This window comes from Bos taurus, chromosome 11 (genome assembly GCF_002263795.3).
Source record: "Bos taurus isolate L1 Dominette 01449 registration number 42190680 breed Hereford chromosome 11, ARS-UCD2.0, whole genome shotgun sequence".
Taxonomy (NCBI): Eukaryota; Metazoa; Chordata; class Mammalia; order Artiodactyla; family Bovidae; genus Bos; species Bos taurus.
Genome location: NC_037338.1, coordinates 105,016,160 through 105,041,707, shown reverse-complemented (window position 1 = coordinate 105,041,707; position 25,548 = coordinate 105,016,160). Strand labels below are relative to the sequence as shown.

Genomic DNA, 25,548 nt, shown 5'->3' with positions numbered 1-25,548 from the left:
TACAGCCAAGACGGGGCCAGCCAACAGCACCGGGCTCCCCCAGCCCTTGACCCACTGACCTGCGGCGGGGACCCCTAGAGTGCCCTGTGCTCAGCGAACACCCCCGCCCCCTCGGGGAGCGCGCTGCCCAGCACCCGCCCACCGGCCGATGCCGAGGTCCCTGCATCTGCCAAGGCCGCGCCAACGCCCCGCCGCCTGCTCCCACCCTCAAGCCCCGGGGTTGTGCTGACCAAACGCCGCCCTGAGGACACCCCAGGCTCTGACCGCAGACCCCAGGTTCCCAGGCTCCATCCCCAGCTCGGGTGCCTGTGCTCCCAGGCCCTCCCGCCTCCATGAGACCCCGCGTGGCCCAACCGACCGCCCGCGACTCCAGCCTCCCCCCACCACGACCGCACAAACAGCACCACCTCTCAGATGCAAACCTCAAGGCACCCCAATTTCCAGAGTGCACCCCGGTTCCCAGCGCCCCCAGTCCTGGCCTGTGGGATATGGCTCTAACCGCAGCCTAGCCCCACTGCACCCCCACCCCTAAGACCACCACCCCTCGGGGGCTCGGGACCCCACCCTGACCCCAGGCCCCATCTCTGCAGCAGCAGGGATTCCCATGGCTGCCCCCCTGCCCACCACACTGCCATCAACCCATGCCCCTGCGCTGATCCCCTCCCCGGGCCAGCCTCGCCCCCACCCTGGGGCCCCTGGACGGCTGCCCCGAGCCCCCACCAGCGCCTCCTGGCCACCTGTCTCATCCAACAGCGCATCTCCAGCGTCACCCCACGTACCCAGGACGCGACCATCGTCACCGCAGGCCCCGCACTCCTCTGGACGTCAGGGTGGGGCAGTCAGAGGGGAGCCCAGCTCCAAGCCGCCCCCCCGGGGGCCCTGCGTTTGGTGGACACCCCAACACCGCAAGGGCCGCCCCCCGCCCCCCAGTGCCCGTCCATCGGGGCGGAGGCACCGGGCTCAGCGCGGGGGGCGCAGACAAAGGCAGGCCGGCCACCCCAAGCCCACGGTTCACCTCGGTCAACACCACAGCCGGCCGGGGCGTCCTCCACCCAGCGATTTACATTTTTATCAAATTACACGGGAAAATTAGAAACATTATTACTTCCCTCGGCCCTTAACTCTTTCTCCTCCCTGCAGCAGCACAGTCCGTTTCTGGGGGACACCCCAGCCCCCACCCCAGCTCCACCTGCCCATCGCCTCCCAGTGCCAGCCCCAGTCCCCCCCAGCTCGCAGGGATCCCCCCAAAGCACAGAGCCTCTCCCACGGCCAAGGTCCTCTTGCAGGGCCCTGGTTCTGGCCAGTGCAGTCCAGGGGCAGCGTCTCCGCTGCCCCCCAGCGCTGCGTCGGGCAGAGCACCTCCTCCAGGCCCAGTCCTGCCATCCTGTGACCTGGGGTCTCGGCCAGGCCCAGCTGTCACCACCCCCCACCCCGTGCCCACGTGGGAGGCCCCCCAAGCTCCCACCACCCCAGCTCTGCAAGGTCACCCGGGGAGGACGCGGGGAGGGGGGTGGCCGCCCCCAGAAGCCCCACCCCTGCCCTCAGTCACGTTCCTCCCGCACTCCCTGTGTGAAGACCTGCAGAGAGTTGAGGGGGCACAGCCCCTGGGACCCCCGCAGATGCAGAACTCGGGCCCCAGTCGAGGGTCGGGACGGGGGCCCCTCCAGCAAACCACATGCGGACGCAGAGCCTCAGAAGAAAGGGCAGACTTAGGGGGCAGAGGGTGACGGTGGGGGCAGCCAGGACTGTGGCGACCGCCCAGGGTCTGCAGGGGCAACCCCCGTGCGGGGCGGGGAGGGGCCGTCGGGGAGGGAGGTTTCAGGGCAGGCACAGCACGTGCTCCAACGTTCCAGCAGCAGGAAGCGGAGCGGGAAGGCTGGTCCCGCGGGAGTACGGACGCGTGCCAGCCCTGGAGCTGCGGCTTCGCCCCGAGGACCACGCGCAGCGGGGGAGGGACAGCAGACTGGTCAGGCGTTCCGGGACGGGTGAGCGAGCGCTGCAAGCAAGCACCAGCCCCGCGACCCACACCCACCTGCCGCCACCTCCTGCTCCCCACACAGTCCCTAGCAGCAGGCGGGGGGAAGACACGCCAGATGCACAAGGCAAGGGCCGTGGGTGTGGAGGGGGCCCTCCCGGGGCGGGGGTCATCTAGGAGGGCTTCCCGTAGGAAAAGGCGTCCGGGCGCCGCCTGCAAAGCAGGTGCAGCAGCACCGTGGCCGGCCCGCCTCTGCGCCAGGAGGTGTCCCAGATCTAGTCACGAATGAACGGGGCTGGGGCTGAGCCTCCAATGCTTCTCCACTTCCCAGAGGTACACAGAGGTGGAAGGGAGCGGGAACAGAGGGGAGCACGGCCCGCGATTAACAACCCCCACGAAGGGCCGTGTCCATTCTGGCCCCAGGGCTGGGCAGGAAGGGCCCCGAGCCCACCAGGTGCCCCCACTGCTGCTGGCCCAGGGGACATTAAGCCTCTATCTGCACGCCTGGCTCCTTCCCTGGGCACACGCTCAGGTCGTGCCGACATCGGCTCTGAGACACCCCAGAGGGAGTGGCTGTGCCCCCAACAGGCAAGGAGACGCTGCCCGAGGCCCTGAGCCTGGGCGCTCACAATGGCCCCTGGGGTCACCCACTCCCGTTTTCCAGGCAGAGGGGCCCCCGAACACCATCAGGCAAAGGGCCCTCCCGTTCAAGCAGCCGAAGCAACAGGCTCTGAACACTAGACCCCGGCCCTCCACGCGGCCAGGGCCCCGGGAGGTGGAAGCAGCTGAAGCAACAGGCTCTGAACACTAGACCCCGGCCCTCCACGTGGCCAGGGCCCCGGGAGGTGGCCCCGACCCCGCACTCGCCGTCTGACCATCGGCCAGCACTGGTGGGGGGGCTCCGAGGCCACGCCCACCACTCCTTCCAGGGGATGAGACTCTGGCATCGTGACAGTGAGGAGAGAGGACCTAACCCAGGGGAGCTTCCTGGAGGAAGGACACACCTGCAGACACCTGACGGAGCAGGAAGGTGGGCAGGACCCGGAGGACGGGGCAGGCATGGCTCCTGAGGACCAAGGGACCCGGGGCGGGGGCGGGTGGGGGGTCACAGGAGAGCAGGGCCAGGAGGCAGCAGAGCCACGTGCTGCGGGCACTGGGGACCCACAGAGGGTGGTGCCCAGGGGAAGGGCAGTCCAGCCGGGGGGGGAGGGGCGGCAGCACACAGCCCCAGGGCCCAGAGCCGACTCCAGCCCCACCCCATCCTCCTGCTGGGAACCCAGACAGGAACCCGGGGCTCGACTTCCCACCTTCGCAAAAGAAATCTGGGCCATGGGTGCCCCAGGCTGGGGTTTTTTTGTCGAGAAATCCGGTCTCCCCCCCCACCACCCGACCCTGCGGCTGCTGAGTCAGGAGCCCGGGGCGGGGGAGGGGGGGCCAAATCACAGCCCCTTCCAGCAGCAGCGTGGGCAGGAAGCAAGATCGCTGAAGCCCAGCTCCCGCCCCCGGGCCTGGCCCGGCCCGCGGGACCAGCACCCCCGCCACGGGACCACAGCATCCTCTCTGCCCATCAGCACAGGAAGGGACCCACTTGGGGCTGGGGACACTGAGGCCTGGGGCAGGACAGGCCGGGTGCATGTGTGGTTGGCCAGATCCCCACCTGGGGCACAGAGCAGACGCGGGCTCGGGCCTGGGGACGGTTTTGAGGTGGAGGGATGTGGGAATCAGGCTGCAGGGACGAAGAACTGGGGGAGGGCAGGGCAGGCCCTCCCGGCAGCGAGAACGGCGAGAGCGAAGGCTCAGAGGTGCAGATGTACAGCGCACACGGCCAGCAAGGACCCCTCAGGGCTCTGCTCTGCAGGGGGCACCTCCCTGACCAGGCCTGACCACCCACTCACCCTTCCGGCCACGGGCCCGTGAGTGTCACGGGCGCGAGTACAGAAGGGCGAGAGGGCGCCAGGGACGTCACATCTGCTGACCGAGCCCCCGCCCCCCCCACCCGCGTTTGGGGAGGAAATGCTCTTTCCCACAGTTTCGAAAGATCCTCTTTGCTTGAAGGAAGAGAGGCACCCAGAATCACACCATTCCACGGCCTGGGCCGTGCTCACTGGGGGCGCGGGTTGCGGGGCGCAGCGGGTCCCCCGAGCCCGGCCACCAGGGAGCCGCCCACCAGAACACACGCCCCTGCCCAGGCCGCTAGGGGGCAAGGCCAGTGAGGACGGGACAAGGCACGAAGTGCGCCCCCCCACGTCCGCATCAAGGTGGCACCCGGCAAGGGGGCTCCCTTCCTGGTCCTGGGGGGTTCCTGGGCCCCAGAAGAGTCTGCAACCGCCCCTTCCAGGGAAACTCTTCCCTCCTAGGGGGGCGAATTCCCACGTCTCCCCTACAGCCCAGCCGGCCGCTGGGTGCCGCGGGCACTGGGGGGCAGGCCTCCACAGTGAGGACTCCTCTCCCCAGCCTGCAGACGAGGACTCTGAGGGTCAGAGCAGCCCCCAGAACTGCAGGCTCACCCCCACGACCACCCTGGAAGTGTCACCAGCCCCCTCCATAGAGGACAAAGCCCAGGCTCAGACAGACACACTGCCCCAGGTCACTCAGCTGCGAAGGGCCGAATGGGCACCCAGAAGAGGCTCAGGAGGACTGCCCCCGCAGGGCCACCCAGCCCGCACGCGGCTTCCCCAGGCTCCTGGGAGGAGTCCCTCCTCCCAGCAGTGACAAGGCAGCCCCGCCAGCCAGATACCCTCTGCCCACGCCGCCTCTGCAGGATGGGGTGCGTAGAAATCTCGTGTTCTCCAAGGAGGAGGTGTCCCCCACCCGCCTCAGCCACAGGATGCAATGTTCTGGCCTCTGACGAAGGGACTCCCCACGGTCTCGGCACCCACCTGCCAGCAGCAGGGGGCACCTCCTGGACGGGGCCAGCACATCCCTCAGCCGGAAGGAAGGCCACCTCCTGCAGGACAGCAGCCACCAGGGAGGCCAGCTGAGCCAGCCAGAGCACGACGGGCCAGAACAAGGCCGGGCCGGTTCCTCCTTGGGAGCCTCCACAGGCCCCTTGGGTCAGAATCCCAGACCTACCAGGTGGGTCTGGGCACTGCTGCCCAAGCCCACCCAGGAAGCCCACCCAGCACCTACGGAGTGGCAGAGGGTCCGGGCATGAGTGGGCTCAGCAGGAGCGAGCCCAGGCTCAACCAGCTGCTTGGCACCTGCGTTACTGCCAACAGATGGAGCGGCGGGCATGGAGCGGGCCTCCCTGGGCACAGAGCGGGACGGGGCTGGGCCCGAGTGTCCTCCGTCCATCCCACTCACAGCCCTTCCCGACCACACCACCCTGCGTCCTCAGGCACCCGCGGTGTGCTGGGGTCTCGCCCAGACTTGCTGGTCCATCTCTGACGTGGACACTGGAGGGCTGGTGAGATGGACGTGCCTCTGTGACCCCATCCCGGCCTTCCGTTCTGACCCCACGGCCCCATACTAGTCCCACAGCGAGCCCTGGATAAACCCTGCCACCCTGGCCTGTCCCGCCCTCCCCTCCACACTGAAGGCCTGGGGCCGACAGCACGATGCAGGGTGCCCAGCCCGGCACCTCAGTCTCCTGCTGTGCAGAACGCTTGGGACTGGTGGCCCCACACCTGCAACCCGAGAGGCCTCAAGGGCCCTCCGAGCCCGCCCGCACCCGCAGACGGGGGTGCAGCAGGCTGGGCACAGGCCGGCCCCAGGCCAGGGGCTGGACTGCAGCCCATAAGCTCTCCACCTGAGCCCCAGGCCCACCCAGGCCTGACCCGGGAGGCCAGGACCCACCCCTGAATGCCAGATGCCAGCACAAGGCCCGGCTGCACCCACGTAGGCGGGCCAGGGCCCCCTCCCCCAGGCTGGGTGGTAAGCCCCCCAACCCAGGGTTCCCACGTCCCCACACCCATCACAGAAAGACCTCGCTGGCCAGAACCTCTAACGCCTCCCCCGCCACCCCGCAGCAGGCTGCTCCCTCAGTGAGTCGGGCCTGGGCCCAGCAGATGTGGTCTGCAGGAAGCCAAGTCCAGGCTGCCCTCAGCACACCCTGCCCAGCCAAGTCCAAGGCAGACACACTGCTCACCTGGGTGTCCCCAGCCCACTCCTCCCAGCAGACACGCCCACGCTGATCACCCTTCCTCCTCCGTCACGCCCACCCCCAACCTCAACTTCCAGCAGAGAACCAGGGCAGGGCGTCAAGACATGGGCCCGTGAGCCCAGGGGCACACCCATGGCCACCGCCCACTCCCCACGATGGGCCCCCGGGGATGGGAAGAGGCCTCCTCGCAGGACTACCTGGGGAGAAACGAGCTCCCCGCCACCAGGCGTGTGCAAGCCATGCAGCTGAGCCAGGGTCTCGCACACACGCACTTGGCTTCCCCGAGGCCCCAGGACCACGCCAGGAAGCCGGGTGGAGACTGGAGGGCGGGGGCCTATCTAACCCAGAGTTGCTAAAAAGAGCCAACGGGGAAGTAAAAATAGGAAATAAAAATAAAATTGCTCCAGCCAGCCCTGGTTGTTTGTGTAGGAAACAAGGCATCTCCCGGCCCAGCAGGGCGTCCACGCTGCGCCCCTCCCGGACTAGGAATGTCTCCCCCAACCCAGCCTCCAGCCACCCCAGGAGGCCAGCTCTGCGCCCTGCGCAGGGAAGGCCCAAGAGGGGTCCCGAGACCCAGGTTCGGATCTCAGCGCTGCCGCTGACCAGCCAGGTGACCCTGGGCGAGGGGCTGAGGCCCTGTGGGCCTCGGACACAGACCCCCGCCCCGCCCATGGCTCCGGCCCACCACCTCCCTCTGCCGGGATTCTCCCCCCCCCCGGGACCCTCACCATCAGCAGAGCGCTCCGTCCGAGGCAGGCGGTCAGGATGCGAGGGGCCAGCCCGGCTCTCGGAGCGGCTCAGACCTGTGTCCTCGTGTGCACGACGCGAGGAAGGCTTCCACGCCCTCCTTCCCTGCGGCGCCTGCAGGGCTGGCGTCAGGCTCACTCGCACTAAACTGACTGACCCTGGCTTCAAGGCCGGCCCGTTCTCCCAGGGTGCAGGATCGCTCGGAACAGAAGACAGCCCAGCCAGAGAGCACGAGATGGGGGCTGGGGCTCCCTCATCTCACCGCCCCCCAACTCTGGCAGGGCGGGGACCCTCCCCACCCGCCTCGTCCAGGGAGGCCCTCCCTTGCTGGGTCAGGCTCATCGACCGTCTGAGCCTGCCCGGGGCGCCCGCTGAAAGGGCGGGTGAGCGCTGCTGACCATGGTCGCCACAGTGCGGGCCCGGGGCAGCGGGACAGGGGCCACGGAGGAGGCCCCGCCCACTGCAGGCCTTTTCAGAGCATCCTGGTCCCTCCTGGGGTCCCTTTCGCCCCCACCCCTGGATCTAACCTTCATCTGACCCCTCTCCCAGGCCTGGAACCAGGGGGAGCTCCAGGGGACTGGCCAGGGAGACTGGGGGTGACATTGGCGGTCTGACCCAGGACCCGCTGACCCCAGACACCCCTCTGCACAGCCCCGCGGTCCTTCTCCAGCATACATCTGCCCACAGGCCCCCGTCCCCCAGTCCTCCCCATCAGGGCCTCCCCATCCCCCAGCCCTTGGGAGAAACCCCAGTATCCTGCACAGCGTGCTTGTCCCTCAGGACCCCTGCCCCTCAGACCGGCCGGGTCTTGCCGCACACACCCCGGGCACTGCCCACACCTGCCGCTCAGCTGGGCTCCCAGCCCTCAGGGCCCACAAGGACTGTGGGTGCATCTCCAGGCCGGACGTGCCCACGTGGGCACACGCGATCCACTCAGGCACACAGAGGACATGCCCATGTGGGCACACGCGATCCATTCAGGCAGACAGAGGTTCACACGTGTGGGCACACGCGATCCACTCAGGCACACAGAGGCTCACACGTGTGGGCACACGCGATCCACTCAGGCACACAGAGGCTCACACGTGTGGGCACACGCGATCCACTCAGGCACACAGAGGCTCACACGTGTGGGCACACGCGATCCACTCAGGCACACAGAGGCTCACACGTGCGCTCTGGCCCCGGAACCCGGCCACAGGGGTGACCCGACCCCGTCTCTGCGCCCCCACGGGGTCCTGGCTCCAAGTCCCCAAGGAGGGTCTGGGCAGGATGGGGGTCCCTGAGGACGGGGGGCCCAAACACACGCCACTCACAGTCCTGGCCTCTCTGTCCAGCAGCCACTGGCTCACAGACCCCTGAGCCGGCCGGAGCACGCAAGGCAGGGGTCCCGTGAGTTGGACCAGAGGATGACGGGGCAGACCCCGGGGCCCCCTGGCCTCTCGGTCCTGAGGGCCAAGTCCAAGGGACCCACGGCCAGCAGGGACCCACCCAATACGGGCACGTGAGCCGAGGGCCACCAGGCTCCAAGCAGGGCGTACAGACGGCTGGGACACGCCGGCAGTGACAGCAGGGAGGGGGGCACCCATGCGCACACACGTGTGTGTGGGGCCTGCACCAGGAGGGGCCGAGGGTAAGCGGGGGAGGGAGGCCCAGGCAGGCCACCTCCAGAACCCCGGAGGGTCTCCCTACGAGACCCACTCGCTCCCCCAAGGCCATGATCTGCCTGCCCCATGTCCGGCCCCAGGGGCCTGGGGGTCCCTAGCTGCCCCCGCGATAACGACTCTGTAGCTTATCAGCCCCTTCCAGGACCAGCGTGGGCGCGAGAGCCATTCCATCCCCCCGTCAGCTGGCCGTGAGAGTGCCCCACTGCCCGAAGGGGAGACGCGGGGACTGTCCACAAGCACGCAGCCTGCAGCAATGAGCTGCGGGCAGGGCGGCACGGGGACACACAGGAGCCGGCTTGTCTCCCAAGGACCGCAGCCAGCGAGGGCCTGGGAGGTGTGACCTTGCCCCGTGACCCTGGGACTGCGGGCGGGAAGGGTGCCAGCCGGGGTCAGAGGGGCGGCACCTGGACTGGGGGCCGGCCAACCAAGAACCAGAACTGGCCGCGGTCCTGCACTCAGACCGCGCCTGGGCAGAGGAGGCCCGTGCCCCGAGCTAGCCACAGAGCTGGGAGGAAGTCAGCAGGCACCGAACACCCCGTGGGAGCCCAGCTCAGGCCGGGGGCTGTGCCCGGACACCTGCCCACCCTTCCAGCCTGCGAGGGAGACCCAGCAGGGCCTCGGATGCTCTCGGACACCCCGGGCTCTGCGGTGCACTTGGCCTGCGGATTCTCCCGTCCCCCTGGGCTCCCATTTGCAATGGTGGCCCATGGCACGAGCTCCAGCCTGCCCAGCTGCCTGGGTCCAGGCAGTAGCGGCCAGGTGCCAAGCTGCACCCACACCAAAGTCCTAATGCCCCCAAATCCGCCACCGCTATGATCTCCTCACTGGGTAAAAGGCACAGCCCCAGGCCCTCTTACGCTCAGGGCTAAAGCCCCGGACCGCTTCTGCCTAGGTCACCAGGCCCGGCCCCTCCTCACACACAACCCAGACGCCACCCCCCTGGCCCAGGACCCTCCAACGGCTCCACCTCCTGGGACAGAAGTTCAGAGGCTTCTCTGGGCTCTCTGATTCCGTCTCTACCCTTCCCCCTGGCTGGTTCAGCTCCAGCCACACAGGAGATGCGAGCAGCTCTGGGGGGAGGCCTCAGACACGTTAGTCAGACAGAACTAAGGTGCAAACCTGAGCATGCAGAAGCTGACGTCTCCCAGGCAAACTCCCGTGCATCCTTCACGACCCCCTCTAGAGAGCCCAACCCAGTGACGCCAGGGCAAACCGGTGGTGCTTCTGCTGCGCCCCCGCTGCCTCCTGCGCCCCCCACACTCCACTCACGCCATCCCCTCCCTGACAGCCCCCCACACCCCACTCACGCCATCCCCTCGCTGACAGCCCCCCCACACCCCACTCACGCCATCCCCTCCCTGACAGCCCCCCCACACTCCACTCACGCCATCCCCTCGCTGACAGCCCCCCCACACCCCACTCACGCCATCCCCTCCCTGACAGCACAGGCAGGCGTGACCACACCTGTCAACCATGAGTGACCGACCCTGCCACACTTTATCAGCCCCACTTTACGGAGAAGGCCCAGAGGGGATTCAAGACTCTGGTCTAAAGTGACACAGACGGTGGTCCACCCAGTCCCTCGGACCCCAAGCACCACTCTCCAGCCCGGGGGCTGGGCCTCACACAACCCTGCCACACCAGTGACCAGCAGGAGCCAAGCGTCCGCAGACAGACAGCCAGTCAGACGGACAGAGGGACGGACAGACGACGGCAGGCAGGAGGGAGGTTAGCTCTGAACCTCTCGCCCCACCGGCCAGGTTTCAACAAGACAGCCTCAGCTGCAGAGGAAGGAACCAGGTCTCAACACAGGGCATCGCCTGGGCTGAGGGCCCCCCACGCTGCAGCCGGGCACTGGGTCCAAGGGAAACCCGGGTTCTGTCCAGCAGCGGTAGGCGGCGGCCTCTGCGGCACTCAGAGCGGACGTGGGGGGACAGGAACACACACCGCCCCGGCCTGGCCTCAGGCTCCCTCGAGGGCTGCTCCACGCCCAGGAGTACGCCCCGGGGTGGACAGACACGCACAGCAGGGCTCCCCTCCCCTGGGAGTCGGGACGGACCCCCAGAGGGGCATCCAACAAGGACGACTCTGAGTCTCAAGTGCAGGGAGCAGGCAGATAGATGTGTTTTCGGAAAACACTAACTCAGCCCACAAACACTTTCCGAGGCCACAGCGGTGCCTGCCGCTCTGCGTTTAGCAGCAAACGAGGCCTCCAGCCAAGCCCACCGAGGTCTTGCTCCTGGGTCCCCCTGCCCTAGGAGCAAGAGCCCACCCGACCGGCGGTGTCGGCCAAGGGTCCCAGCGGGGAGCAGCACTTCCATCTCCGACGCGGCCCAACATCCTTCCTTCCATTTCACCAACGAGGAAACCGAGATAAACAGGGAGGAAGTAACACGCTCCAAGTCACAAAGTTCACGCGGCAAGGCCGGGACGGGCAGGCCACAGGGCTCTGAGCAACACCCTGGCCGTCGCTGGCACCCACCTTCTGTCCAGGGACACAGACGAGGGAAGCGGGGAGGCCCTGGCTCTCCTCCCCACGTCCGAGACCCTCCAGCTGGACCCTGGAAGGTCGTGGCCCACCTAGCCTCCGTCTGAGCCCAGAGTGGCCTGGCACTCGGCACCCAAGGCCCCCACCTCCTGCCCACCCCCCGACCTTGATCCTGGGCAGAAAGTCCGGGAGCAGGGGTGGGGCAGGGGCGGCTCTGCCACCTCCCGTGGACTCTGGCCCCAATCAGAGCTCTTTTTCCTCAATCCAGGCGAGGAGTGGGTAAGTGAGGAGCCATCAGGCAGACCAGCGCTCCCGCAGGAGGCTCCGTGTGGGGGGCGGGGGCACCTTGGCGGTGGACCAGGGATGGGGACAGACGGGCGACGGAGGAAGGACCCCAGCTGCTCCACGTGGAGAGGGGCCCAGCTCTGGCCACCCCCTTCCCCAGGAGCCGGAGCTGCTGTAAGCTCACGAGGAGGGCCAGCGTGGTCACGTTCCAGACCAGCACGTCCCAGGCCCAGGCAGCAGAGGAGACGTCAGGTCAGCAGGAACGGGCCCAGAGGAGCTGCCTGCCGCCAGGTGCCGGCCAGGCCCATTCCCGGCCTCCCCTCCTTCCAAGGTTAATTATTCCTAGAGCAGCTGACCACACCCCCCGTGCTCACCTGGCGCCTCACCAGCAGACGGGCCACCCAGCCAGAGGCCAGCGGAGGAGCCTGGCTGTGCCGCCAGATCCTTCTGAAACCTGTCAGGGTGGGTCCTGACCCACCGCCCACCCAGCAAACTCTAGCTTATCCCTTAAAGCCTAACAACATCACCTCCTCTTTGCAGCCTCCCTGACTTCCCCAGGCAGTGAGAGGTGAGGCAACTGAGACCTGGAAAAGTGACTGGCCAGCCCAGAGACACCCGGCCTCCCCGCTCAGAGCTGACACTCATTCTCACCGATCAGCTCTGAACACAAAAAAGCCAGAAAGCAGAATGAGCGGCGCTGAATGCATGGGAAGGGGGTGAGGGTCACAGGATCCTGAGCAGTGGCCCGAGGGCCACGCTGGGGCATCCCACGGAGAATGCGCATCCCATGGATGCACCGGCCCTACGGAGAATCCCAGGGCACAGGGTACGAACTGGCCTCGGAGCACCCGCAGGCCCCGCCCAACCTCCATCTGCAACGCTCCAGACTCCCCCTCACGCTGCTCACCCCCAAACCGCCTCACCATCACACCCCAGGTGAGAACCAGAGCTGGGCAGGTGGGCCCGCCGGGACTGACCGTCCGGCCAACCCTCAGCCAACTTCCCAGCTCCCACAGCCCCGGGCCTGCCCCCTCAGCAGGGAGAGGACAAGGAGCCATTTCCTGAGGAGCGGTCCCCAGCTCAGGGGAAGGAGGCCAAGGGCGAGAGGCCGACACTTCCAGCAGCCAGAGGGCCCCAGGGAAACCACGGCAGGGGAGACGGGATCTGCCCAGACACGCAGCGAGCTGGCCAGGGAGCAAACTGGACTGTCCACCTGGCCTGGGCTGCAGCCCTGCGAGACACGGGCTCTCCTGACCCATGCAGGTGGGGTGGGGGCGACCACCTGCCCGCCCAGGTGTGGCAACCACAGAGGGGCTTAGGGGATCCCCGAGAGCTCAATCAGGCATCTCCAGGAAGTGACAACCTCTGCTGAGGGCACCCCAAAGCTGCTCCAGACAAAGCTGGGTCACGGGGACGCACAGCAGGTGTGTCTCCAAGAAGGAGGCCCACCACCACTCGGACCCCAGCGTTGACCTTCTTCTGGGCCCTCATCCGCCAGGGCACCTTGGGCACATCCCTCAAGCTCCCCAAGTCTGAAAGCCCCACCCCCAAACGTGGACCGCAGGGCCCCTCCACTTGAGGGGCGGCTCAGCCAGGTCACCACCGTGTGACCACTGCTGCCCAGTAACCCCAACACCCGGCCCGGCCTCTCAGGGCCCAACGGCCGGCAAGGTGGGTGCTCTGGACAAGAGGCCGGGATTCTCCGGAAAGCGGGGGCCAGGCTGGCCCACCAGCCCCTGGAGAAGGCCCTGGGCGCGCCCTCCATGGTGCAGGGTGAGCTGCCACGACAGCAGCCGCTGGTGACCTCCACCCACTCCTCAACCCCCAGCGCGTTCCTGGACGGCGTGGGGCCGTGCGTGCTCCCGGCCAGCCCTCCGCTGCTTCTTCAAGGCAACGCTGTCACCCCACGCCCAAGCCCAGCACCCCGTCCCAGCGCCCACCGCCCCACGTCCTGCACACACACACACGAGGGGGCGACTGGGGACGGCCTGGCTGGAGCTGGCCGGGGACAGCACGCAGCTTCTGGAGGACACGGGCCCACAGATGGGCACCGAAGGGACTGGGACAGGGACCCCCAGGTGGGGGCTCGGGGCCAGCTGCCCAACTGGTGCCCGCTCCCGAGGCCGGAGCAGAAGGCAGCCGTCCGTCAGGGGCGCGTGAGCACAGCGACTCCGGCCACCTGGGCTGTCACCACCTGACCTCTGCCCGGGGCCAGCGCGGACACTTAAGCTAAATTGGTCAATTACGGGCCACTTAGACCCGTCCCGGGGCTCCCGGCCTCCCTCTGCTCAGCACGGCAGCACCAGGAAGCTGGTTGAATCAGTAACCTCATTACAGCCCCGCAGCCACGCCTGGGGCCAGCTTTGAACTCCGCGGGGGCGGGTCCGTGGCTGCTGCAGGGTTTACTCGCGGCTGGCCCAGGCCCAGCTCGCTCCCCTCTCCATCCCCTCCCTTCCATGCCAGAGGCTCCAGACTCAAGACAGCCGCAGCCTCCACGAGGACCCGTCACAGCAGCCCCATGCCCCGCGCCCAGCCAGAAACCATGCAGCTCGGATGAGCCCGCACGAGGGGCTGGGTCCTCTCCTGGGCCCATGCGCAAGGAAGGCACAGCTAACTCCAGCCCAGGGACCCAGCCTGAGCCCCTAGGAAGCCACGTGGGGTCCCCAACCCCGGCCCAGGCTTGGGCCCACTCACAGGGGCACCGGCCACGTCGGGCTTCAAGCCCACCCAGGACCCTCCCCACTCCAGCCCCTGCCTGCTGCCGGCTCACCCTCTGTGCAGAGCTGGCGGCCTAACCCCGATCCCCGACGGCCCGGGGCCCCTCCCTGTCCCAGTGTCAACCAGCTGCCTCTCACACAGTAGCGCCTCTCCCAGCTTAGGCCACGCAGGCCCGGGGGCCAGGCCTCTGGGCGCTGGTCTCAGCTGACCCTGCTCTGGAGGGCCCACCCCCACACCTGTTGCAAGCCCGCCTCTCCGCCAGAGTCCGCGCCAGAACCGGCTCCAGCAGGAAGCCTGGCCACCCCCACCGCTCACGCCCAGCTCTGCGGGGCGGCGGGGCCCGTCCAGCACCGGGCAGGTGCTCCCCGGGCGCTGAGTGGACCAGAGCCAGCCAGCAGGCCTGAGGCCTTCTAAGGAAGACCTCGTGGGGACTGTGCTAGAACCAGCTGGGAAGGCCGGGCCTGGGTGCGCGTGTGCGCATGCGTGTGCAGCTGTTCGTATACACGGATGTGTGTACGCCTCTGCACCTGTGTGCACAGACGCGTGGGGTGTGCAGTCACGAGCACGTGTGTGTGTGTGTTCGGGGTGGGGAACACGGCGATAAGCGAGGCCCCGCCCTGCTCTGGGGACCAGGTGTGGCTGCCCGCCCCCCAGCACCCACCGGGGCCCTCAGGGATTTGCTGCGGACAGCTCTGCCCTGGGGGGTGAGGGAGGGGACCCCAGGCCACAGGGGTCCTGAGGCTGCGCCTTGAGCTGTGACCCAGCCCGTGGTTCTCCACCCTCGGCTCTGGCCCTACCCCCAGCCAGGGACGACCCGGGATGAGGACCTTCCAGGGAGAACAGGAGAGAAGGAGGGCAGTGAAGCTTCAACCCCCGTCAGGTCTCCCAGAACAGAACGCTCACCCGAGGGCCCGGGACACCTAACAGGGCTCCCGGGGAGGCAGGACAGGGCACAGACGCAGGGCCCACCAGGCAGGTGGTTTCTGAAGACGCCCCCTGAGGATCAGGCGGTCGCGGCCCGTCCCTGGACACGGGGCCCAACCGGAGCTGAGAAAAGGCAGGCGGAACTGCCCAGAGGCGAGCCCAGCCCGAAGGCCCCCACAGCTCCGCGGGCCCGTCCCTGCGAGGATGTCACGGGGCTAGAAACCCAGGCCCAGGGACGCAGCAGGCACCCAGGGGATGGCACCACTGTGTCCTCGGGTGGGCAGCACAGGGCCCTGGATGTGTCGTAAGAGGCATTCAGAGACACGGGATAGACGGGGGCTACGGATGAAAGGGGGCCCTGCGCAGGCACCAGGCTCACCTGCCCCGCTCGCGCGGGGACGCGGGGACACACAGACGGAGGGACGCGGGACAGCCGGCGGCAGGCGGGCCAGGCGGCCGGAGCGCGGCACACAGGGCCGCGGCGCGCACGTGCGTCCCCACTCTCCCCTGCGTCGGCCCGGGCCGATTTTATTTAGCTGCTTTCTGCTCCATTTCACGCTCATTCCGCTGCTGAGCTAGACAATTGCTCTGTAACTCTAGGGTGCAATTTCCCAGTCTGTGAGGCGCTGGGGCACGACTGCTCGAACATCCCACACCAGGTTCTCGGTGGGCGTGCAAGCCAGGCCCTCGCCCGCCCCCTCCCAGGGGCCGCGGAGCAGGGCCCCAGCTGGGCTGCGGGAGCCCAGACCAGGCGCCTCATCTGTGCTCCGAGCGTGGAGGACGGGGTGGGGCCGCCCCCTTTCCCGCGTCCGCTGCACGGCCGCCACAGCAGCAGCTACGCCTCTGCTTCATGGTCCTGTTTTGCTCCATCACTGGACACCCGGGCCCCCTGACCCCCGTCATCAACCCAGACAGGGGACACAGGGAGGCTCTGACCACAGGCCGCACCTCTGAAGGAGGCCGTCAGGGAGACACAATCGACTGCCTTCCCCTGCACCCAGCAAAGGCCGGCGCGCGCGTCCATTTTACAGATGAACAGTTGAGGCTCCGATAGGCCGGCAGGCAGGACACACACACAGGCTGCAAGGACAGGGGACCCGATCCCCAGAGGCCTGGCCACCAGCCAACAAGAAGACACAGCCCCCCAGGAAGGGGCAGCTCCAGGGTCCCCGGGATACACCGGGTCACTCGAGAGGGTGCAGGTCGGGGGAGCAAGGGACAGAGGGGCCTGCGGACAGGAGAGTGAAACCGGAGCTGTCCCAGCATGAGCAGGGCAGGCGGGGAGAGGGGAGGGGACTGGCCCTGCCCCCTGACCACAGCATCCAGGACACAGATCTGCTCAGTGTACGCCAGGGCAAAAGACTCGAGGGGCGCCCACCGGCGGACACCAGCCCCACCAGGCACCGGGGCCCGCGAGGGTCCAGGCCCCTGCCCGTACCTGAGCCTGCCAGCAGCCAGCTCCCGTGGGAACAGACCAGTAGGCTGGGCACCTCAAGCCCCTGGCCACTAGGGCCAGCTGCCATGAACTCTGACAAAACCAGGGGCAGGCGGAAGAGGGAAGGAGGGTCAGGTCTGGTCCTGGGCCAGCTCACGGGCCTCTGCCCTGGCCTGTGCATGGCAGCTGAGTCAAGCTCGGGAGGTCTCTGCTCCTACGGGACGTGCCAAGCTCGAGCCCACCACCCGCTGCGGAAACAGGCCAACTGTGGAAAGAGCTCAGGCAAGCCGGGAAGGTGGAACTCTGCAGGCAGCTTCCGCAGGCTCTGGGCGGGCCTTCGGGGCCTTCACCCCCCCACACACACACCGCCCCCCAAGTCTGCCCCACCCTGCTTCACCAAGGGCCCTGTCCTGATGCCGGATGCCACGCACACCAGCCCCATTCTGCACGCACAGTAATTCCACAACCAGCCCCTGGGGCCTCCTCTCCCAGGATGACAGACGAGGACCACCACCGGAAACTTGCCCCAGAGCCACACGGAGGCGGGGGCCAGGGCGGGGGAGGCCAGGGGGGCGGGCGGAGGGCCTCCTGGAGGAGGCGCAGCTCCCTGCAGGCCCTGAAGGACAGGCGCAGCTGGACGAGCTGGTAGAGCTGGAGCCGGCCCCCAGCGGCCGCCCCGGTGTGTGCACGGCTGCCCGTTCAGCTCTGCCAAGCCCCAGCTCAGAACCGCCCGGCCCGCTCCCCGTGGCCCTTCCCGAGGGTCCCCAGCGCGTCCCACCGTGTCCAGGCAGAGTGGGTCAGGGCTACGCACTGGGCCCAGGCGCAGCGGATAGGCGTCCAAGTCCAGGCCGGCAAGGCGATGGCCACAGCCACGGCCAAGCCCATCCGAGGGCTGTTTTTCTCACCCTGACACTTCCCCCATCAACACACAGAGCCCCCTCTGGAGTTTACCAAAACAAACGCCCCAACAGTCCCAGGGCCCAGGCCAAGACGGGACTGCCTCGGCAGGCCGGCCTCCAAGCCCGGCCTCCGCAGAGTCACGTGACCCTGTTATTTCGGGAGGCCCGAGAATGTGCTCTATTTTGGGTCCCGAGGGCTCTGATGTTACCAGATGCCCCTCATCCGGGCTCCGAGCTCCCCCAGGTCCCCAAGAGCTGCCCAGAGGGCGATCAGTGGACCTACTGTGCTGTTACTGCGCCCTCCACCCATCCCCAGGCAAACGGGCCACGAGCAGCCAGGGGTCTGGGGTCTGAGACCTCGAGACTGCAGACTCAGCCTTGCAGCCCCACCAGCCAGACTGGTGCCAGCACAGGCCTTCTCTCAATCGGCACAGGCGCTGGTCAGCCGTGGGCAGCAGGGGCTGCCGTGGACAAGTTCTTGGGCCCAGATCCGTACCTTGGGCTCGTCCCTGCCCTGCCCTGCCCTCACGGGGAGGCTTGGCAGCTGGGAGACTCCCGGGCAGGTAAGAGCAAGGACCCAGGCCCGCCACACCCCAGGCAGTAGGTGCTGGAAGGACCAGGCCCTCTGCCCAAGGCCCCGAAAGTGGATGGACAACCGTTAAGGGGCAATGCCGCCTGCCCAACTGCTCCAGATCTGCCCCGGGCAGCCAGCCACGCCTGGACAGGCAGGGCCTTCCGACACTCACCCCCACGAGGGATTAGGCCGTGTTGACAAAAGGGCTTAGGCAAGTAGCCGCTTAAATGGACCTTCAACTCCACTGGACTTCAGAGCTGGTCACAAGCTTAGAAAAAAAATAAAGTGTAATCAGAGTCCAGGGCTGTCTGCTCAGGCCTGGGGCATGGGCTGCCTGGGAGGCCGCAGGCCGGGTCAGAGAGAAGCCCCCACCCCCAGCCTCCTTGCCGCGATGGGAGGGCTGAGGGGAACATAACACCCGTCCAGGTTCCTGGGACACAACTTTTCCTCCCTGTGGGGACTCCAGCACAGCCAGCCTGCGGCAGGGGCCCTCCATGGGCCCACTCCTAGGACCCTGCCAGCATGTCAGGGACGGGGACCCGTCCGGCTCCACGGCACCCAGGCAGGGCCCTGCCTCATCGGGGGGCCTGGGAGAAGAGCAGAGACAGAGTTGAGCGCTCCTGTCCCAGGGGGCGCCTCTGTGCGTGTACACATATGTGTAAGACTTTAATAGCGACAGGAGAAGTTGTTGGCCTACATAGGGACGCCCCCCAGCCAGGCCCAGCAGCAGCGAGTCAGAATCAACTCAGCTTTCAATCCATACACACGGCGTCACCACGGGCTGGGGCTTCAAACCCCAAACCATCACTTTGTAGCCGCTGGTCTCAACCAGTTGTCTCATCCGCAAAATGGACGTGCGTGCCCGCCCTGGAGGCTGAGAAGGAAGGAGAGCGCCCAGCCTGGCGCCTGCGGAGGTCTGGACCGCGCAGGGTCACGGAAAGAGTCTTCTTGGACCCGGTGAACTTGGAAGCCCACCCCGGTCACCATGTCACACGCCCCTCTGCGCAGCTGCCAGGAGTGCTCAGACCCTCACCCAGCCATCCCGGGAAGCCCGGCCGGCTCCACGCGGCTCCCCTCCACCTCCCCATCTCAACAAACGTCCCCGCAGCTGCGCCGCGTTCTGGCGGCCAACCGGGTGGCCAAACTGCACCCCAGGCTGCCAGGGGGTGGGCAGGCAGGAGCGGCAACAGACCGCGGGTTTCATTCATAATCAGCTGTTTTAATTTCCATTCAGCACAAATCCTTCACCCAGCCTGACAGCCCGGCTGCCGGCCCCACCGCCAAATTAATATCCTTCCCGGGCTCATTTATAAAGTCTCCCCACCCCCTCCCCCTCCCCTGCCTCTCACTGGTTCCCAAACCCGCGGGAGGACAGCGGGCTGGGGGCACCTGGCCATGCCCCCTCCTCCTTTGTGGGGCCAGAACTGGAGCTGGAGAGTGGTCCAGGGCAACGGAGCCACCGGGCGCGATGGCAGCGGAAGGACGGGGAAGCCGGCCCTCAGACCCTCCAGGGTGTCCACCCCAAGAGCAGGGCCAGCTCCAGGGAACGCCAGGAGAACACTCGCGTGCGCCAGAGTGAGGGTCCCCGTTTCTGGAAGGGGGCCTCCCCGGGTTTGATGGTCCCGGTCTTAAGGCCCTTCGGCGACCCTACCCACTGGCGCCCGGGCGGCTCTGGAGGAGGAGGGGTCCCGAGCGTTCCAGGGCCGGCGGCCTGCTGGACTCCGCAGCCCGGGCGGCGGCGCAGAGGCCGTCCCGATGCCAGGGCGGCCGGAGGCTGGGAGCGCACAAGTTGCGCCGCCCCGCTGGAGCTGGGCGCCCGGGCGGGGGGCGCCAGCTAACGCCGGGCGGGGCCGGGAGTCCCCCCCGCCCCGGTCCAGCCGACCGGCCGCCCCTCCGGCCCCGCTGCCCGCCCGCTGCCCGCTCCAAGTCGGCGGCCCGCCGCGGCCCGCGAGCTGCCCGCCGCCCTCGCCCGCTCCGCGCCCAGCCGGCCCGGGGAAAAGTTGCCCGGCCCACCCGCTCCCGGCCCCGCGCCCCAACTCCGCGCGGGCCGGCCGGGGGGCGCGGGGCCGGGCGGGGCGGGCCGGGGGCCCCGCGCGCGCCGGGGACGCGCCCCGCCGCCGCCCGCGATCACTCACCGAGCGGCAGGAAATGTTTGGTGTCCATGTCTGCGGCGACCTCGCGGCGGCCCCCGGCGCGGCCGGCCGGGCCCGGGCGGCGGGAGCCGGCGGCGGCGGCGGCGGCGGCGGCGCGCGGAGGCCGCGGCGCGGCGAGTTGTTGCAAAAGTCGCCCAACAATGTAAACTACTTGTGCCGCGCGCCCCCGTCGCGCGCGCGCCCGCCCGCCCGCGCCCCCGCCGCGCGCGCCCGCGCCCCGCTCCGACCGCGGCGGCGCCGGCGGGGGGGCGGCGGGGGGCCCGCGACGGGCGCGGACTCGGCGCAGCGCCGCCACCCGCCCGCCCGGCCTGCGCGCGCGCCCAGCCCCGCCCGCCCGGAGCGCGCCCCTCGCCGGCCCCCCGCCCCAACCCGCCCTCCCGGAGCGCAACCCCCTGCGCCCCCGCGCCGTCCGGAGCGCGCCCCCCGCCCCCTGCGCGCGCGCCCAGCCCCGCCCGCCCGGAGCGCACCTCCCTCCGCCCCCCCGCCCCCTGCGCGCCCCCCCCCCCCCCGCCCCGCCGTCCGGAGCGCGCCCCCTTCCCCCGCGCCGCCCGCCCCGCCGCCGAGTTGCAGGCGAGGGAGCGCGGTGCAAACTTGCAAGTTTTCCTCCGCCAGGGGTTCCCGGGAGTCGCTCGGGGGCGGCGGCGCGGGGGCGGGGGGCGCGGGCGGGGCGGGAGCAGAATTCCCTCCCCGGCCTGCCACCCCCCCCCCCCCAAAAAAAAAAAAACCACCGGGCGGAGCAGGCGGACAGCGGCCGGGCCATTGTCTGGGCGGCCACACAAAGCGGCCGGCCGCGCGGCGCGCAGAGCCTGCCCGGCGCCTGGGGAAACTGAGGCCCCGGGCGGCACAGGCTCGGCTCCGGGGTCTAGTGTGGGGTTTCATTTTCTGGAGCCCCCATCTGGCCCCCACTCCCACACTCCGGGCGCCCCCAGCCCCGCCCCCACGGACGGCTAGCTAGGCTCCCCCCACCCCGGGAAGGGGGGCTTGTTGGGGAGGGGGCGCCCCGGCTTCTGGGAGCACCAGGCTCGGGACCAGGCGCGGCAAGCTGGGTGCTGACTCTGTGGCCAGGTGGCTATTTTTACGCCTTGGACAGTTCTCTGCCCTGACTTCTAAATTCATGACGTGTTTGTTTAAAAGCGAAAGGACGGATGCCCGTCCTGACAGCTCGGGGCAGCTGGAGTTGGGGCTCCTGCGTGAGTTACCTGTGTGGACCTGGGTCTCCTGACCCCGGCCCCACCCCAGGCTCGCTGCCCTGCTAGGTCCACTCCTGAGGCGCTTCCCCACGTCACCCGGGCCGCACATGTGACCCCTGGGCCAGGGGCACTGATGGGAGGGCCCAGCCGGCGGCTCAGGGACAGACACAGCCCTGGACTACAGGGGGGCCCTCCTGCCTCGGGCACCATTGCCACCTATGTGATCTCCAGCCTGCCTCCCCAGCCCCCTTCTGGGCTTCACTTTCCCCTCTGTGGAATGGGCACACAACAGGACCGCCTCCCCATGGACAGCCAGGGGCTGGATCCCACAAGGCCACTGAGACCTGTCCTGCTGCAGAGAGAGGCCCTCGGGCCACTGGGAGCATCCTGGGCTGCGGGGCGGCGGGGTGGGGGGTGTCAGGTAAGTTCTGGTTGGGGAGCCCTCCCTCCCCCGGCACAACCACAGGCCATGGCCCAGGCTTGCCCTGTCCCCCTGGCTCCTGTCTGATCCCTGCCTGCCTTTCTCCCCTACTCGAGAAAGTCTGGTTTTTGCTGGCTCCTGAGCCCCCTGCCCATCTGCCCCTGCCTCCAGCCGTGGCCGGTGTAAGACTGGTCCTCATCACTGCCGTCCCAGCAAACCCACTCCCCTCTTCACCCCACTGGCCACCCACTTCTAAAGCCTGTTTCCTTCCGCCAGGGCTGGGGGCGGGCAAGCATGCAGGATGAGCAGGAGCAAACGCAGGTGCTGACACATCTGGGGTGCGCGCCTCGTGCCAGCCCCCGTCTTCGGGCCTGTCTCCATTGCTCCTGGCACGGCCTTCCCTCTGTGCACCATCAGTGGCCCGTCTGAACTCCATCCTCCCAGCCTGTCCTCCTGACCTGAGTCAGACCTCGCCACTGCCACCGGAGATGAAGAGAACCTCGCCACTCGGGAGAGGAGACCACCCAGTACCATGGCACCCACTTCTTGGCTGGGCAGTGGGCACTGCTAGCCCACCTGACTAAGGAGGGCAGCCAAGGCCGGGAGAGATGACGGCGTGGAGCACCGTCACTCTGCAGCGAGGATGAAGCCAGCATTTTGGGAACGTCTGGGTCAGCGAGGGTGTGGACCCGCACAGGCCCCCAGCCCTCAGTGGCCTGTGTGAAGCACTGCCTTCGCACCACATCCCGTGCGGACAGCCAGCCATGCTCTGCGAGTGGGGGCGGGGTGCCAAGGAAACGCGAACTGTTCCTGCGTCCATTGCCATGGGTCGGTCATTCATCCGACAGACATCTCTTCAGCCCTTGCCAAGGGGCGAGACCGTGTGCTCCAGTCTAGGTAGTCAGGCAGAGGTGTGGTCCCAGGTCAACAGGCATGGGCTGGCTCCCAGTTCTTCCTATTCCCAGCCGTGTGACCTAGCCAGGTCCCTCCTTCCCTGTGCCTCAGTCTCCTCTTCTGTAGAGTGGGCACGGTCACCCTGTGCCACTGAGTCACGGGAAGACTGAATGAGGTGAGGCAGGGAGAGTCATGTAATCACGTGGACCACAGCCTTGTCTAACTCAATGAAACTATGAGCCATGCCGTGTAGGGCCACCCAAGATGGATGGGTCGTGGTGGAGAATTCTGACAAAACGTGGTCCACTGGAGAAGGGAATGGCAAACCGCTTCAGTATTCTTGCCTTAAGAACCCCACGAACAGAGGATGAGTTGGTTGGATGGCATCACGGACTCAATGGACATGAGTTTGAGCAAGCTCCGGGAGTTGGTGATGGACAGGGAGGCCTGGCGTGCTGCAGTCCCAAAGAGTCGGGCACGACCGAGCGACTGAACTGAACTGAGGGAGAGTCTGGCCCCAGGAGAAGGAGCTCAGTCCTGAGAGTTCCTGCCACTGCAGTTATCAATATGATTATGAGATGATGAAGTGGGCACTCTGGGAGCCCCAGCCCAGGGTGGGGAACCTAAGAGGCACCCACAAGGGTGTGGGAAGTGGTGGACAGGCCGGAAGTGTTAGGACAGTGACCGAAGGGCCAGGATGTGTCAGGCCAGGGGCCCACAGCTTCTGGGCACGGCTGTTTCTTGAGCTGGGTTTGAAGAAGGGAGGTTTTCATCGGATCGAGGCAGGGCTGAGGGCACTCCAGGCAGAAGGACCAGCACGAGCTCTCGCCCGGGGCGGGGAGGTAGCCAGCCTGTTGAAGGAACAGCCTTCAAAAGCCTTGGCAGGCAGGTCGGAACACGCCGGGCGCTCATAGGCAAGCTGGTCCTAGAGGCCTCGAAGCCTGAGTTCGAGCACCTGAAGTCGCCTGCCTGTGACAGTGGACACCCTGGGCTTCCCAGTCCTCCCCCGCCCCTTGCCCCAGGAAACTCAGAGACTCCGTTTGGAACTATTGGCGCCTGGAGCCAGGGAGACAGGCACAGGCGAACTTCCACGTGGGTTCCTCGGGGCCTCTGTTCCCAGGAGAGGCCTCCGACGGTGTCTCCAAGCCCCAGCCTCAGCCAGGACCCCGGGAGGCCGCGGGGGCAGTGGAGTGCGCACGTGTCCGGAGCCCCACAGGTGCCACACAGCTCCCAGCCTCATCTTGCCCGTGGCAGGGGGCCGGGAGTGGTGGGGTGCCGGGGTGCTGCAGGAGCTGGCAGGCGTGGAAGGGGAGGGCAGCGGCCGCGGAGGGAGGCCAACACCAGCCTCCTTGATGGAAAATGTGCTTGCCCTTGTTATTTCTGACCCTCACTCCCCCCTCTAGCGGGGGCTCTTTGGTGCAGACGATCCCACAGGGCCCCGCCCAGGACGGTGGCTGCCCCATTTGGAGTCTCCAGGTCCCAGCTAACCATGGAAAAACCCGCCCCCAGCCTTCCCGCCGTGTGTTTCTGCAGCCAAAAGTATTTTTATAGTAATATCCATCTATTTACAACCTGGGATCTGAGAGGGTTTTGTTTTTTGTTTGGGTTTTTTTTTTTTTCCTTTTTTTTTTTTCCCTCCCTGAAGGATGCTTTTTAAGGTGCTTTGGCCTACTCCCGGTGCCTGTCTCAGCTCAGGCTTATAAACAGTCTCCAGAATCGCTTGGTGAATAATATTTTTAAAGGCCACTGTCTGCCAGGCAGGGCCCCAGAGACTGGCGTCTGGGTGGACGGCTCCCGACAGTTCCTGGGGCACCAGGGCACACCTTGGCTGCTTCCGGGGCCTTCCCTCCAAGGAGGGTCCATGTGATCCTGGGCTGATGACCAGCAGGATCTCACAGACGGGGTGGGGCCGTGACCCCCATAAACAGGGCAGGGGCTCAGGCACCCCAGCCTGTTCTCAAATCCCCCAGCCTGGAGGGCACTCTCTCACCTCCTGTGGGGGCGACCCTCTCTCGCTGGTGACAGCTGACTCAAGCTGGCAGGTGAGGAGGAAGCCCAGAGGGGCAGAGGGGCACCCGAGCTCGCCCAACAAGGCGGACAGAGCTGTTCCGAGTCCTGCCCTGTCTCTCCATCGTGTGGGGGAGCTCGGGAAAGCCGCTGCTCTGCACTCAGCCTGTCCTGCTTCGTGGGGAGAAGCGAGCGGACCGGGTCGGGGGACATGGTGGAGGAGGAGACGCCTTCTGCGAAGCCTCTGTCTCCCTGCAGGCTCTTGACCACTCCCGTCCACAGCAGTGGCCAGCCCTGCACAGCCAGACAAGCGCGGCCAGACAGAGGTTAGGCTTCATCCCCATCAGATGCTCTGAAGGCAGGCTGCTCCCTCCATCGTGTGGGAGCCTCATCCCAATCCTCTAGGAGCTGAAAGGCGGTTTGGCCAAACCAGTCCATGTGATACAGGCCTAAGGGGATGGAGCTAACTTTGTAGAGAAAGACTGGGGTTTCAGGCCAGCTCCCTGCAAGGGCTGGCGGGATTCTTCCATGCTAGGTCACTTCCATCGTGTCCAACTCTGCGACCCCAGGGACCATAGCCCGCCAGGCTCCTCTGTCCCTGGGATTCTCCGGGCAAAAAGACTGGAGTGGGTTGCCATGCCCTCCTCCAGGGGATCTTCCTGATCCAGGGATCAAACCCATGTCTCCTACGTCTCCTGCATTGGCGGGCGGGTTCTTTACCGGTAGCGCCACCTGGGAACCCCCGGAATCCTTCCAGAGGTCTCCGAAGAGATGGCCCCTCCAAACGCCAAGGGCACTTGGAAGGAGTCACAGATGCCCAGGCAGGGGACAGAAGGAGTGAGGGGCAGCTCGCAGGGGTCCAGAGAGTTCCAAGTCAGCAGAGGAAGATGCCGCTGTTTCCTGGGGTCACGAAGTCCCAGCCACCCCATCTGCCAACTCCGGCCCCAAAGACAGATTCCTGCTCCCCTGGTTCACCAGAGGCGATACAAAAACCCAGGGGAGCGGAGACTGGCTCCAGGTCATGCAGCAGCCCCAGCACCAAGGCCAACAGATTCACAATAAGGGTTAA

General features: G+C 67.4%; 1 protein-coding gene across 4 annotated transcripts in view; it reads right to left on the bottom strand.

Annotated features, from left to right (window-relative positions):
• The window catches only part of RXRA (retinoid X receptor alpha), a 93,263-nt gene extending 73,173 nt beyond the window's left edge, over positions 1 to 20,090 (bottom strand). The window contains exons 1-2 of one of the 4 annotated variants that reach the window (XM_059891119.1): positions 19,950 to 20,090; positions 17,987 to 18,082 (exon numbers count right to left, since the gene is read on the bottom strand). Coding sequence is in view for 1 of the 4 variants with exons in the window: in XM_024998426.2 (XP_024854194.1) it covers positions 19,950 to 19,977 (28 nt within the window). In the remaining 3 variants the exon portion in view is untranslated. Of the gene's footprint in view, positions 1 to 6,274; positions 6,295 to 10,973; positions 10,995 to 17,986; positions 18,083 to 19,949 lie in introns of those variants that run through there. The other 3 variants (XM_024998426.2, XM_059891122.1, XM_059891115.1) reach the window with 3 other exon arrangements.
• Between the last annotated feature and the right edge of the window lie 5,458 nt (positions 20,091 to 25,548).